We start from the raw sequence: 14619 nt of genomic DNA, 5'->3' as shown, positions 1-14619 counted from the left end.
GAGCAGAGCATCATTTCCCCACTCATTCTGGCTACAGAAATCGCTGGCAATATTATTACACAATACTGTACTTACTTGACTATTGTAGAGTTCTTCTAGAAGAGCTAAAGATTTAATGGACTTTGATCTGCATATTTTCTCCTCTGTAAATTCCTGGATACCTGGATGAACTTTCTGAGTCTGACCCAGACGCAAAAAGCCTATTTTAAACTTGGCTAATTTCAAAAGAATATTGTCAACAGCAGAGTGTGTATAGCTGGTCAACAAAACGCTAAAACCGCAGGCATAAAGGATTCGCACCTAAGAATGAACAACAGGAAGAAAAATAGCATTACTTTCCATTCCAAATCATTTTTAAAGCATTATTTATTCTATTTAACTTCATTTTTTAAAAACGAATTATTTTATTTATTAATTCATTTGTTTTAATTTGACCAGAAAGAGAGAGAAAGTGAGAAAGCAAGCCACCAGGTCTGGGACTCGAACCATGGTCGGCCAGAGCCTTAACCACCATGCCATCTGCTGGTCCCCAACTTCATTTATTTTTTAAGAATTATTTTATTGGGAACCAGCAGTTAACGTAATGGCTATGTCGCTGGACTCCCATGTAGTCGACCGCGGTTCGCGTCCCAGACCCGGTGGCTTAAAACTCACGCCAGGCGCGTGTGCATGCGTGCCCAAGATCCCGAGAGGAGAATGGAGAAGGGATTGCGGCGTGACCATCCCCCCGGGGGGTGATTTCTCGCTTTCTGTCTCTATGTCTCTTTCTGTCTGTCTGGCGAGCGCACGCGCCCTATAGCAAAAACCTCTCCAAAAAAAAAAAAAAGAATTATTTAACTTTATTTATTTATTTATTTTAATTTGACCAGAGAGGAACAGAGTGAGAGAGAGAGAGATAAATAGAAAGTAAGAAAGCAAGTAGCCAGGTCTGGAACTTCAACCACAGTCAGCCATGTGGGAGTCCAGCACCCTTAACCACCATGCCACCTGCCAGCCATGATTTATTTTTTAATTTGACGAGAGAGAGAAAAAGAAAGAGCATGCGTGTGTAAGCCACCAGGTCCGGATTCAAACCATAGTCATCCACATAGGAGTTCAGCACCCTCAACCACCACGCCATCTGCCTGAGCCTCATTCCAAATAATTTTTTTAATTGCTTTATTTAGCTTCTTTTTTTTTTTTTTTTTAATTTAATTTGACCAGAGAGGGACAGAGTGAGAGAGGGGAAAATGAGAAAGCAAGTCACCAGGTCTGGGACTACAAATGTGGTTGGCCATGTGGGAGTCCAGCACCCCTAACCACCATGCCACCTGCAGGCCCCCGAAATAATTTTTAACATGCTTAAATTTTTCTCTCTCTTTCTTTCTTTTTTATAAGAGGTTTTAGCCTTAGGGCATGTGTGCTTGCTGGAGAGACTGAGTTGGTGACAATGAGAAGGAAAGTGAAAAAATCATCCCCCAGGCAGGATGGTCATGCCACAATCCCTTTTCTTCCATTCTCCTCCCAGGATCTTGGGCATGCATGCACATGCAATGGCGTGAATTTCAAACCACTGAGTTCAGGATTTGAACAGTGGTTGACTACCTGGGAGCCCAGCAATGTAACCGCTATGCCATCTGCTGGTCCCAGTGCTTAAATTTTTCTAAAGAGAACTAAGAAAACTTAATAAGAGGGGACCAGCAGGTGGCATGGTGGTTAAGGTACTGAACACCCCATCATGGCTGACCACAGTTTTAAGTCCTGAATCTGGTGGCTTGCTTTCTCGCCTCTCTCTCTCTTTCTCTGCCTCTCTCTGGTCAAATTAAAATAAATGAATGAATAAATAAAATTATTCTTTTAAAAAAAACTTAATAAGAAGCATACCCACCAACAGCTGAGTCAAGAAATTTTTTTTTAAAAAATCAGAAAGTCACAATACCTAATAAAAATTATATGGCATTATCATTATTATATGTTATTAATGATATGTTAATGCATTATAAGTGATAATAAAGTTGAATATATGTAAACTAGTAGTATCTGGAGTACAGTATCAATCTTTTTTATTTCAGAGAGTTTTTTTTTTTTTAAAGAATTATTTTATTTAACTTTATTTGTTATTATATCATTATTTTTCAGTTTGATCAGAGAGAGACAGAGAGAGAGAGGTAGTGAGAAAGCAAGCCTCCAGGTCCGAGACTTGAACCGTGGTCGGCCATGTGGGAGTCCAGCACCTTTAACCACCACGCCACTTGCCGGCCCCTCGGAGAGTTGTTTTTTTTTTAAGAATTATTTAATTTTGGGACCAGCAGTTGGCATAATGGCTATGTCGCTGGATTCCCGTGTAGTCGACTGCGGTTTGAGTCTGAGACCTGGTAACTTAAGCCCATGCCAGGCGCATGTGCGTGTGTGCCCAAGATCCCGAGAGGAGAACAGAGGAGAAGGGATCATGGCGTGGCCATCCCCCCTGGGGGGGGGGTGATTTCTCGCTTTCTGTCCCTCTGTCTCTGTCATTCTGGTGAGCGCATGCATCCTATGGCAAAAACCTCTCAAAAAAAAAAAAAAAGAGAATTATTTAATTTTGTTTATTTATCCATTTATTTTAATTTGACCAGAGAAAGAGACAGAGAGAAAGAGGAAAGGTGAGAAACAAGCCACCAGGCCCGGGACCTGAACCATGGTCAGCCATGTGGGAGTACCTTAACCACCATGCCACCCCCTAAGAGAGATTTTTGCAATAGGGTGCATGTGCTCGCTGAAGAGACAGACAGAGACAGAGAGATGGAAAGCTAGAAATCACCCCTCCACGGGGGTGGCCACACTGTAATTCCTTTTCCTCCAGTCTCCTCTCGGGATTTTGGGCACAAGAACATGCACCCAGCATGAGTTTTAAGCCAACAGGTCCAGGACTTGAACTGTGGTCGACCATGTGGGAATCCAGCAATTTAACCATGATGCCATCAGTTGGTCCCCAGTACCAATCTTAATAAATATTTGCTGCCATCAGTATGATTATTCTAAGACTGCTTAGACATTAATGACAGGGCCAGCCCCCATGGCCTAGCAGTTGAAGGAGTCAGATCCTTCATGGCCCACTGTGGTTTGAATCCCAACCGTGATGGCTTGAAAAACACACCAGGTACATGTGCGTGCACACCCCAAATACCAACAGAATGGAGAAATGGAGAATAATTGTGACAACAGTCCATTAGGGAGTGCTTTTTCGTCTCCCTCTCTCTCTGGCAAGCACATATCCCCTCTGGCAATTGAAAATAAAAGAGGGGCTGGCAGTTGGCACAGTGGTTAAGGTGCTAGACTCCCACATGGCCAATAGCGGGTCAAGTCCTGGACCCTGCATCTTACTTTCTCATTTTCCCTTTCTCTCTCTGTGTTTCTCTCTGGTCAAATTAAAAATAATAATAACAAATAAAATTTAAAATTATAAAAAAACATTATTGACATAAAAAAAACTAAGAAAAATCCATTTCAACTACCTCTGTATAATTTATCATTTTTAAAGGGAAAAGAAAACAGTGATGCTTATTACCACATATCACTAATGGAAAGAGATCTTAAAAAAATTGTAAATGCAAGAAATTTACAACATGATATATCCATGCTCCACAAAACAGTGTTTGTCAACTATCAACTACATATACAATGGTGGTCCCAGAAAATTATACAATGGGGTCAGGAAGTGGTGTGGAGGTTAAGGCTGCCGGATTCCACATGGCCAACTGGATCCCACAAGGTTCAAGTCCTGGACCCGGCAGCTTGAAAAATACCCACACATGCGCAGGCATGCCCAAAATCTCAAGAGGAGAATGGAAGAGATTGTAGCATGGCCATTCCCCCTGGGGAAGTTGATTTCTCACTTTCCCTCTCTTCTCTCTCTGTCTCTCTGTCTCTCTCTCTCTCTTTCTCTGACTCCAGGAAACACAAACTCCCTATAACAAAACAAAAAAACTATAGGGACCAGCAGTTAGCGTAATGGCTATGTCGCTGGACTCCCATGTAGTCAACTGCGGTTCGAGTCCTTGACCCGGTGGCTTGATCTCACGCCGGGCGCATGTGCGTGCATGCCTAAGATCCCAAGAGGAGAATGGAGGAGAAGGGATTACGGCATGGCCATCCCCCCTGGGTGGTGATTTCTCATATTCTGTCTCTCTGTCTCTTTCCGTCTTTGAACGCCCCCTATAGCAAAAACTTCTCCATAAAAAGGGAAAAAAAAAAAAACTATAGCCAAGGCGTGAAGTAGGCTGTATCATCTAGGTCTGTGTAAGTACACATTATGATGCTCACACATGGATGAAATTGCCTGATGACCCATGCTTCAGAAAATATCCATGTTCAGTCAGCCTGTGGGGTTGTGGTTGGTGCACCTGGATCCCACACAGATCAAGTCCTGGACCCGGTGGATTGAGAAACACCAGGGACGCGTGCCTTTATACCCAAAATTCCAAGAAGAGGGAGAGATGGAAGAAAAGGGATTGCAGCATGATCATCCCTCATGGAGGGTCAGTCCTTCTTTCCTTTCTTCCTTCCTCCCTTTTCTCTCTCTCTCTCTCTCTCTCTCTCTCTCTTTTTCTCTATCTCTCTGGGCAACATGTGCACTCTGGCAAAATTTTACCAAATATATATATACATAATCCCTGTTGTTAAGTGATACAAGACTATATGTGGTTCAGCTTTACTATTTCTCATGTAGTTCTAAAAAGTTAATTTGAAACAGACATTTTGAAATTAAATTCAGCCCTTTTAATATTAAATATCACATCTTCTGAACTGGGAAGCTGAAGTGAACATTTAGTTTCGAAGCAAAAGACTAATAATCTTACCAGTGTACATATTGTAGTTGTTTTTCCTGTCCCAGGCATACCCACGATGAGTGTATAGTCTTTTGAGAGAAGTACCTTTTTCATTGCTTGCCTCTGAGGCTTATTCAAACCTGCATTTAAGTTAAAAAATAACAGGAAAAAAGAGTATTGACTTTTGAAGGACAAATTAACTATTTATCCAAGCTTGGATAAATCTGTTCTTCAATACACTTCTCTATCAAAGTGTGTTCTTCAATACATTGACTCAAAGTAAAAACAAAACAAAACATAGTGACTTTAAAGGATATATATAAACTACTTCCAAAGAAACTCTCTCTAAACATCATAATTGTAAGCTAAGATATTAGATATGGGCCAGCAGGAGTTCTATAGTTGGTGGCTTGAAAAGCAGGTGCATATGTATGCACACCCAAAATCCCAAGAGGAAAATGGAGAAGGATTGTGGGATAGCCATTGCCAACAAGAGATGATTTCTCACTTCCCTCCTCTGTGTCTCTAACTCTGGCAAGCTTATGCACCCTATGGCAAAAACCTAAAGAAAAAAGATATAAAACTATAATGCAGTTTAAATGACATACAATGCCAGACATGTTGAGAATAGTGTACCTTTCAGAATGCAAGCAACTGTATCCTTCGCATTATATGGAAGAACGGAACTGAGGTAGGATATAAACTGAGGTTCACGAAGGTCAATGATTAAATCTCGAAGTTTTTTGCTGAAGAGCAAAAATGTAAATTTTAGTAGTAGGACTTAGAAAAGTGGGGTGACATTCAGCTCAATTCATTGTTACAAACCTGGTGGACGTGTTTTCCATCAATTTAGAAAGATTTCCTAATGGGGTATCTATGTCACAATTTTTCTCTTCCTGGTCTAACCTGAACAAGGTTGACTCGGGGAGTACTGACAGGTTCCTAAAACAGCAAAACAAATGTACATGAATATTTTCATTTCACGCAGCCCATGGAAGTATGCACTGCTCTCTGCCTAAATAGTAAATTGGACAGGATAGCTATTTACTTCTTTTTTGATTTTTCAAATTTTGCCATAGCATGCATGGCAACAGAGACAGAGAAACAGGAAGAGAGAGAGTGAGAGGGAAAGTGAGAAAGCCCGCCCCAAGAAGGATGGACATGGCACACACCCTTCTTTATTCTCTCTCAAGATTTTGAGTACACATACATGCACTGGGCATGTTTCTCAAGGCACTGGGTCTGGGACTTGAACTGCACAGTCAGCCATGTGGGACTCAGCTGCCTTCACCACCACCCACCAGCTGTACAATGCACCCTCATTCACAATGCCAGTACTAAAGATGGCTCACTTATGATGAATGCTTTGACTATGCCAGGCACGTGCGTGCCCAAAATCCCAAAAGAAGAAAAGATTGAGGCATAGCCATATAGCTAGGGGAGTAATGTCTCACTCTCCCCGCCCCCTCCAGAGAGCACAGGTGCCCTATGGCAAAAATCTAAAAAAAAAAAAAAAAAAAGTACTTCTCAAACTGGCCTCTTTGGGGAGCTGGATCCCACATAGCTGACTGCAGTTTGAATTTGACCCCTGTGGTTGAATAACATGCCAGGCACCTGTGCATGCACACCCAACATGCCAAGAGTGGAGAAACGGATGAGAAGGGATTGTGGTATGATCACACCCCATTAGGGAGTGCTTTCTCCCTCTTCCTGGCAAATTAAAAACAAAACAAAACAAAACAAAAAAGTCTCAACATGGCTATTTAAGACCTTCTTTGACCTAACCTCTCCAAATACTCCTTTCCTTATATTTTACATTCCAGAAATACTTAATTTCCTGCACTTTCCTGAATACTCCATTGTCATACTATACCATACCATCACGAATTTTTGCACTTGTTTGCTCAGTCTCACACTCATATACTCTTCTCACATTGTATCACCAGGCTGACATGGATTTTATTACCAATTATTCCACTGTTCAACTGATATTTTAGTTTAAACTAGGCTTTTTAATTTTTTTGTTTTTTATTTATTTATTTATTTATTTTTAGAGATTTTTGCTGGAGGGTGCGTGCACTTGCTGGAAAGAGAGAGAGAGAAAGCAAGAAATCACCCCCCAGGGGACGTGGCCAGGCTGCAATTCTTTTCCATTCTCCTTACAGGATTTTTGGCGCACACACACACATACACATGCCGGGTATGAGTTTCAAGCCAATAGGTCTAGGACTCGAACTACAGTCAACCACATGAGAATCTAGTACCTAAACCACTATTCTACCTACTGGCCTGCAAATCAACCTATTTTCTTTTTGGGGGGGAGAGGTTTTTGCTACAGGGCATGTGCGCTCAACAAAAAGACAGAAAGAGAGACAGAGAAACAGAAAGCGAGAAATCACCCCGTAGGGGGGATGGCCACATCGCAATCCCTTCTCCTCCATTCTCCTCTCAGGATCTTGGGCACACACACACATGCACCCGGCATGAGTTTAAGCCACCAGGTCCAAGAGTCGAACTGCAGTTGACTACATGGGAGTCCAATGACATAGCCATTACACCAACTGCTGGTCCCATCAACCTATTTCTTTTAAATGAAATAGTCTTTGTATTACTGCTATAAATTAAAAAAAATTTCTTTAAAATTATTTTCAGGTTTTTCCCATAGGGCATGTACTCTCACCAGTGACAGAGAGAAAAAAGGGAAAAATCAACCCCCAGGGAGGATGGGCATGCCACAACCCCTTCTCCTCTCCTCTCCCCTCGGGATTTTGGGCACATATGCGCACACACCTGGTGTGATTTTCAAGCCATTGGGTCTAAGACTTGACCCATGGTCAGTCGTGTGGGAGTTCAGTGCCTTCACCACTATGCCACCTGCTGGTCCCTAAAAAGCAACTTTTTGAGTAGTTAATGGCCAGTCTGATGTTATATGAATTTTACCTCAATTTCTTCAAAAAACGAAGGCTAGCTATGATGATGAAGTGGTTAACGCAATGCTCTGCAGTTCTGAAGCTATATGGAAAGGTACTGGGTTTAGATCCCAAGTTCGTCCTGTACATGCTGGGTACATGTGCCGTGGTACTGTCTAGTTGAGGCGATGGGTGGATCGTGGTGAAAAGGTCCCCATTAGGGGTATATGTGTTTGTCTGTCTGTCTGTTTCTGTTTCTCATGAAGAAAATAAATAAATAAGATAAAAGAAAAAATGCTGGGCAGGCTCCATGGCCTGGTGGTTAAGGCAGCCAGATCTCAAATGGCCAATAGTGCTATTCGAGTCCCAGACCTGGGGGCCTGAGAAACACACCAGGTGCATGTGTGTATGTGCCCAAATCCCAAAAGAAGTGGGGGAGAAGGGATTGCGGTGTGACCATGCCCCACTGGAGTGTTCTCCCCTCTTCCTCTCTCTCTGTCCTTCTCTGGCAAACACATGTGTACCATAAAGCTTAAAAAAAAAAAGACTCCTCTAAGAAATGAAAAAGGAATGAGGTACTGATACATGCTACATCATGAAGATGAACCTCAAAAACAAGATGCTGAATGAGAAAACCTCACCAAAGACCACATCTTACACAATTCCATTTACCCGAAAAGATGATAATAGACCAATCTATGAAGACAGAAAGTAGGTTAGTGTTTGCTAGGGCTGGGGGAGTTGGGGAGAAACGGGCAGCGGTTGCTAAAGAGACAAGGTTTCTTTCTGGGATGAGAAAAACATTCTAAATTGACCGTGGTGATGACTCCACAACTATGAATATATATAACAACCATTGATCTGTGCACTGTAAATGGATGAATTGTATGTCACAAGGATTATATATTGATAAAGCTGTTACCAAAAAAAGGTAATGTTTTATTACCTGTCTAATAAACAGGCTACCGTCGTCATGGTTACCTCCTTGACATAACCCCTGGACAAAGCAAAAAGTGTCCTCTCTTCTCCACTTAAAATAATTCTGTCACCTGCCATTAGGTTTGTGATAGATATGGTACCGTTTTTACGTTGGAAATGATGCAGGTACTGTCCATCGCACACTGTCGTAACATGTCCTGTCCTAATCAGGTTTCCAATACAGTTGCCACTGTCCTCCCTACGAAAGAGAAAGAGAGTCAGAAAAGTGTCCATTCGCATCACACATTCAAGTGTGGTATTTGCATTTTTCCAGTTCCTTTGTTCTTCTGAGCCCTAAAAACTCTACTGCTAATATGGAGTCTGTCTTTTTTTACATTTTCCACAATCTACACAAGTGTTAGAAATGCTTAGTGACCATTCCATTAGTTTTTAAATAATCTTTCAATAACAGATTTACAGACAAGTGATGGGGGGAGCTTTTCCCTTCTTGCACCCACAGGCCAGGATCTCTGAACGAGCTGCTTATCAGCACATTGATCCTGGCATCTGATACCCGCATCTCTTGTGCTGATACACATAGGATTACAGAAGACAGATCATGATAACCTGCTACTAAACTCGAAGGAAGGAAATAGCTGATTTTTTCAGTACTTACAAAAGGATTTGCAATTATGGTTATTAAAATAATGGCAAGCAAATTGATTATCACACTGCTTTAAGAAATAAGCAAAAAACATTTAAAATCTCTCAGGCTATTAAATACCATACAACCTCTGAGGCTTGAGGAGAATGTATGCTTCACATAGCCACTATAATCATGCAGTCTACCTACATTTATGAGAACTTTTTCCACTGTAATGTTTTCTTGTATTAAAATGTAATATTTTTTTAAGAGGTTTTTGTTATAGGGCGTGCATGCTTGCCAGAGAGACAGAAAGTGAGAAATCACCCCCAGGGGGGATGGCCACACCTCAATCCCTTCTCCTCCATTCTCCTCTCAGGATCTTAGGCACACATGCACACGTGCCCGGTGTGAATTTAAGCCACAAGGTCCAGGACTCAAACCACAGTTGACTACATGGGAATCCAGCAACATAGCCATTATGCCAACTGCTGGTTCCTAAAATGTAATATTAAGAAAATAATAATCCAGGGGACCAGTATATAGCAAGATGATTATGTCGCTGGATTCCCACATGGCCAACCATGGTCCTAGTCCCAGACTTGGCATCTTGAAACTCACACTGGGCACATATGTGTGCGTACCCAAAATAACTAAAATAATTATTTAAAAAATAACTTTAAAAATAATATTTCTTAAAATGTATGTAACCTATTAAAAAGTAACTCACAATTATAGCATTTATTAGGTTGTTGGGAAAGTCATGACATATTTTCCTATGCAAAGAATACCCAACAGCATACACAGATATGGTGCTCTACTCAGAAACAATTTATTGACAGTCACCTGGCATTGGCAGGAATAAATGAAATCACATTTCTTCACATACTATGTAACCTATATTTGTCTCAAATTTCAAATCCTATCACACTAGCTAATCCAGATTACTATAATTTTACTGTATCAAATGACTTACATTTCTGAAGCAGGCATTAACCAGATATTTTGGTAATTCCTTCTGTTACCCTTTGATTGAGACTCCAGGGTTAACATGAGACACCAAAGACTGAAATACTCCAAGTGTGTAAGCTTCAGATGCTGAGTTTCTTCTTTCATTTTGGGCAACATGACATCTGGGACTGAAGTGTCATCCATCTGTTGTTCAACTGCTCTAAATACAAAGCCCCGAATTAGATGTGTATAAAACATTGCATTGGCTGGCTATGAAATGAGGAATATCTAAAGTAAGTGCACAAACAGGATGATCATCATAACGCATAACTTCAGTTCCTAGATTTGTTAAAAATCACTTCAATATTTTATAAGCCATATGGCTTTTTACAAAATAAAATGCATAATAAACTCAATACTGCATTATTTTACCTTCAATGACTAGACCCCAAACAACAATTTAATTTGGTATACTCAGACTTTATTATTATACACGGCATGTTTTGGCTTTGTATAAAACTGCATTTCTCAAAAATCACAATATTTGTTTACCCTGTAATATAAGGAAGTCAACATAAAAACATGGAGTCTCATTTGAAGTATCACTTTGGCTTAATGCTAATTAAAAACATTCTAATATAGAAACAAACATGTTATTTTTTAAAAGAATTATTTATTTAATTTTAGTTATTTATTCATTCATTTATTTTAATTTGACCAAAGAGAGACACAGACACAGAGAAAGCGAGACAGCAAGAAACCAGGTCCAGGACTTGAACTGTGGTCAGCCATGTGGGAGTATCCAGTACTTTAACCATTACACCACCTGCTGGTCCCCGAAACAAACATGTTATAAGATAGCAATAAAACGCTGAGAATAAACATAAGAGTTCGTGGGCCAGCCCTGTAGTGCAATGATTAAAGGAGCTGGATCTCACATAGACAACTGCAGTTCTACACGCAGCCCTGGGGGCTAGAGAAACGTGCCAGGCATGTGTCCATGTGCGTAAATCCTGGTAGGAAGGAGGAATACAGGAGGAGGAATGCAGTATGACCATGCCCCACTGGGGAGTGCTTTCTCTCTCTTTGGTGAGCACACACGCCCTTTAGCAATAAAAAAAACATAAGATTTCAAAGAAATGTACTTGTAGTATAGATTTGTACTTGTAGCCCAGATTTCTCTTGGTTCACAGTCCCTTGCCATTAAGGAATCCCTTAAGACAATACTTTTAAAAGTACTTCACGGGGGTGGTAGGTGGCATGGTGGTTTAGAGTGCTGGATTCCCACATGGCCAACTGTAGTTCAAGTCCTGGACCTGGCAGTTTGCTTTCTCATTTTCTCTCTCTCTCTCTCTCTCTCTCTCCCTCTCTCACTCTCACTCTCACTCTTACTCTCACTCTCTCACTCTGTCCCTCTCTGGTCAAATGAAAATACATGCATACATAAAGTTAAATAATTCTTTGAAATAAAAAAGTACTTTCTCTGTGGGGCTGGCAGGTAGTGTAGTGGCTGAAGCACTGGACTTCCACATAGCCGACTGTAGTTTGAATCCTGGACCTGGCGGCTTGCTTTCTCACTTTCCCTCTCTCTTGCTCTGTCTCTCTCCGACCAGATTTTAAACAATAATAATAATAATTAATAAAATTAACAAAAAAACTTTTAAAAAAAGAATTATTTATTTTATTTATTTATTTTTTTAAATTTGACCAGCAAGAGAGAAGAAAGTGTAGTCAGCCATGTGGAAGTCCAGTGCTTCAAATACCATGCCACCTGCCAGTCCCAAGAAAAACTCCTTAAAATACATTAAAGATTTGTACTGTGGTCCAGCTGAAGTGGAGCAAGCATTCTGCTGATGTGTGATACTGGAACCATGTGGAGATCTGTTGAGATTCTGGCTCAATCAGAATATTCCAGATGTGTGCCCATGACTTGGCTGCCTAAAAGGCTGAGGGGAGGACTGCGAGGTGGAGAGACTCTGTCGAGGGGATCTATATTTCTCATTCCCTCTCATGGAAAAAAAAAAAAAACTTAGAGAAAAAACTTGTATTCAAAATGTATAACTATTTCTTTCTTGACCAGATTCCACAAGGCCTAAAATTATTTCATTTCTTAAAAGATATGTGCAACAAGATTAAAATATCTACTTTTAGAAAAAGTTTTTCAAGTACTCTATTAATTTTCCAAGGAATAGGCTTATTAGAAAATATAAACTGATGGATGGTACTTGAAATAATGCTTTGAAAGACAGTGTGTTTACCTGCTATAAAGAGCACAGTTGCCCATTTGTGAACAATATTTACAGGTTTTCTCTTCCTCAATTATTTGTGGCAGAAAAGCAAGTTGCCTCTGCTTTCCAGAAGCAGATTTGCAAATACGGTGAAACAAAGAGTATGCCAGCTGGTTTCTGAGCTTCAGTAACTCTGTATATAAAAAAAACAGTAGTGTCCTTTTAAGAATTAAAATGAATCATACATATCCTTTCCATTATCAAAGTAAGACTTACAGATTTAAAAACAAAAAAAGTAGAAGACAATATTCATATTTCCCACTGCACTAGAATAACTACTGTTAATATTTTGGTATATCTTTAAGTTTTGTTCGCTTAGATTTTAGTTTGCCAGAGGGAGCATAAGCTCAAAAGTGACAAAAGAGAGAGGGAGAAAACACCTCCACAATGGACTGCAGTCACACTTCAGTGCCTTCTCCTCCATTTCCGCATCCTGCTGGGATTGGGAGCGTGTGCACGCAAACGTGCTTAGCGTGTTCTTCAAGCCACTAGGGTGGAAACTTGAGCAGTGGAGTTAGCCATATGGGACCAGGCTTCTTTTTTTTCTTTCTTTCTTTTAATTGTTTTTTAAAGAATTATGTATTTATTCAATTCTATTTATTGCTATTATTTTTTAATTTGCCCAGAGACAGAGAAAGAGAGAAAGTGAAAGTGAGAACGCAAGCTGCCAACAAGGGACTCAAACCGTATTTAGCCATGTGGGAATCCAGTGCTTTTAACCACCGCGCCACCTGCTGGCCCCTTGTTTTTTATTTTTTTTTTAGAAAGATATTTGCTATAGGGTGCATGTGCTTGCCAGAGAAAGATAGAGAGAAAGCACCCCCATCCCAGAGGGATGGCCATGCTGCAATCCCTTCTCAATTCTCCTCTCAGGGTCTTAGAAATGCATGCACATGCACCTGGCGTGAGTTTCAAGGTGCTGGGTCTGGGACTCAAACCATGGTCAACTATGTTTGAGCCCAGCAATGTAACCATTACGCCATTTGCTGGTCCCAGGATCTGGCTCCTTTAACCACCAGGCCACTGGGCTGGCCCAATAAATTCTTTAAATAGTTACATAGCTCATAATTAGTATGGTACAGTTGGTGTTATATAACGTGAATGCTAAGGATTAAACAGAGCTTTCTAGATTATCTTTAATGTAATATAGGAAATTCAAAATAAAAGTTTTAGAAAGTAATAACATTTTAAGTTAATAATGTTTTCAAATATAAAGTATATTTTTTATTTGTTATTATTTTATTTTATGTTTAAAAATTTGACAAGAGAAAGGGAAAGTAAGATAGCAAGCTGCCAGGTCAGGAAATTCAAACTGCTGTCAGCCATGTGGGAGTCCAGCACCTCAACCACCATTCCACCTGCTGACCTCTAAAATTATTTTTCGAAAGTACAACTCTACAGGCTGGCAGGTGGCATGGTGGTTAAGGCGGCTAGACTCCCACAAGGTTGACTACAGTTCGAGTTCTGGACCTAGCAGCTCACTTTCTCAATTTCCTTCTCTCTGTCTCTCTCTGGTCAACTTCAAAAAAATAAAATAATGACAATGAATAAAATTAAATAAAAAATAATTGTTAAAAAAAAAAATAAGTAGCAACTCTACAGCCAGCAGGTGGCATAGAAGTTAAATCACTGAATCTCTCATGACCAGCTGCGCAGTTTGAGTCCAGGTCCTGGAGACTTGAAAAATCATGCAGGCGCATGTGTGTATGTGCCCAAAATCCCAAGAGGAGACAGGACAAGAAGGGACTGCAGCATGGCCATCCACCCTTGGGGTGACTTTTCTCACTTTCTTTCTGAAGTCTTCTAGCAAAAACTGAAAAAAGGAAAAAAAAAAAAAAAGAACAGAAAAATACAACTCTAGGCCAGTCAGGTGGCTTGGTGGTAAAAGTGGCTGGATCCTGGGACCAACAGATGGTGTAATGGTTACGTCACTGGACTCCCAAGTAGTCAACTGTGCTTCGAGTCCTGGACCCAGTGGCTCAAAACTGACGCCACGAGCGCATGTGCCCTATAGCAAAACTCTCTTAAAAACTAAGAAAAAAAAAATCATACCATGTGCATGTGCGCATGCCCAAGATCCTGAGAGGAGAATGGAGAAGAGATTGTAGCGTGGCCATTCCCCC

At 40.6% G+C, this 14619-nt stretch overlaps 1 protein-coding gene across 1 annotated transcript in view; it reads right to left on the bottom strand.

Moving 5' to 3' along the window:
• DNA2 (DNA replication helicase/nuclease 2) overlaps positions 1-14619 on the bottom strand; it is a 47394-nt gene that overhangs the window by 17120 nt on the left and 15655 nt on the right. Inside the window, exons 8-14 of the mRNA XM_006148938.3 lie at positions 12467-12629; positions 10234-10428; positions 8643-8873; positions 5613-5729; positions 5424-5533; positions 4818-4927; positions 76-300 (exon numbers count right to left, since the gene is read on the bottom strand). Coding sequence (XP_006149000.2) covers positions 76-300; positions 4818-4927; positions 5424-5533; positions 5613-5729; positions 8643-8873; positions 10234-10428; positions 12467-12629 — 1151 coding nt within the window. The remainder of the gene's footprint in view (positions 1-75; positions 301-4817; positions 4928-5423; positions 5534-5612; positions 5730-8642; positions 8874-10233; positions 10429-12466; positions 12630-14619) is intronic.

This window comes from Tupaia chinensis, unplaced genomic scaffold (assembly GCF_000334495.1).
Source record: "Tupaia chinensis unplaced genomic scaffold, TupChi_1.0 Scaffold000250_1, whole genome shotgun sequence".
Taxonomy (NCBI): domain Eukaryota; kingdom Metazoa; phylum Chordata; class Mammalia; order Scandentia; family Tupaiidae; genus Tupaia; species Tupaia belangeri.
The sequence above is the reverse complement of the archived record's forward strand: the minus strand, read 5'-3'. Positions and strand labels throughout refer to the sequence as shown.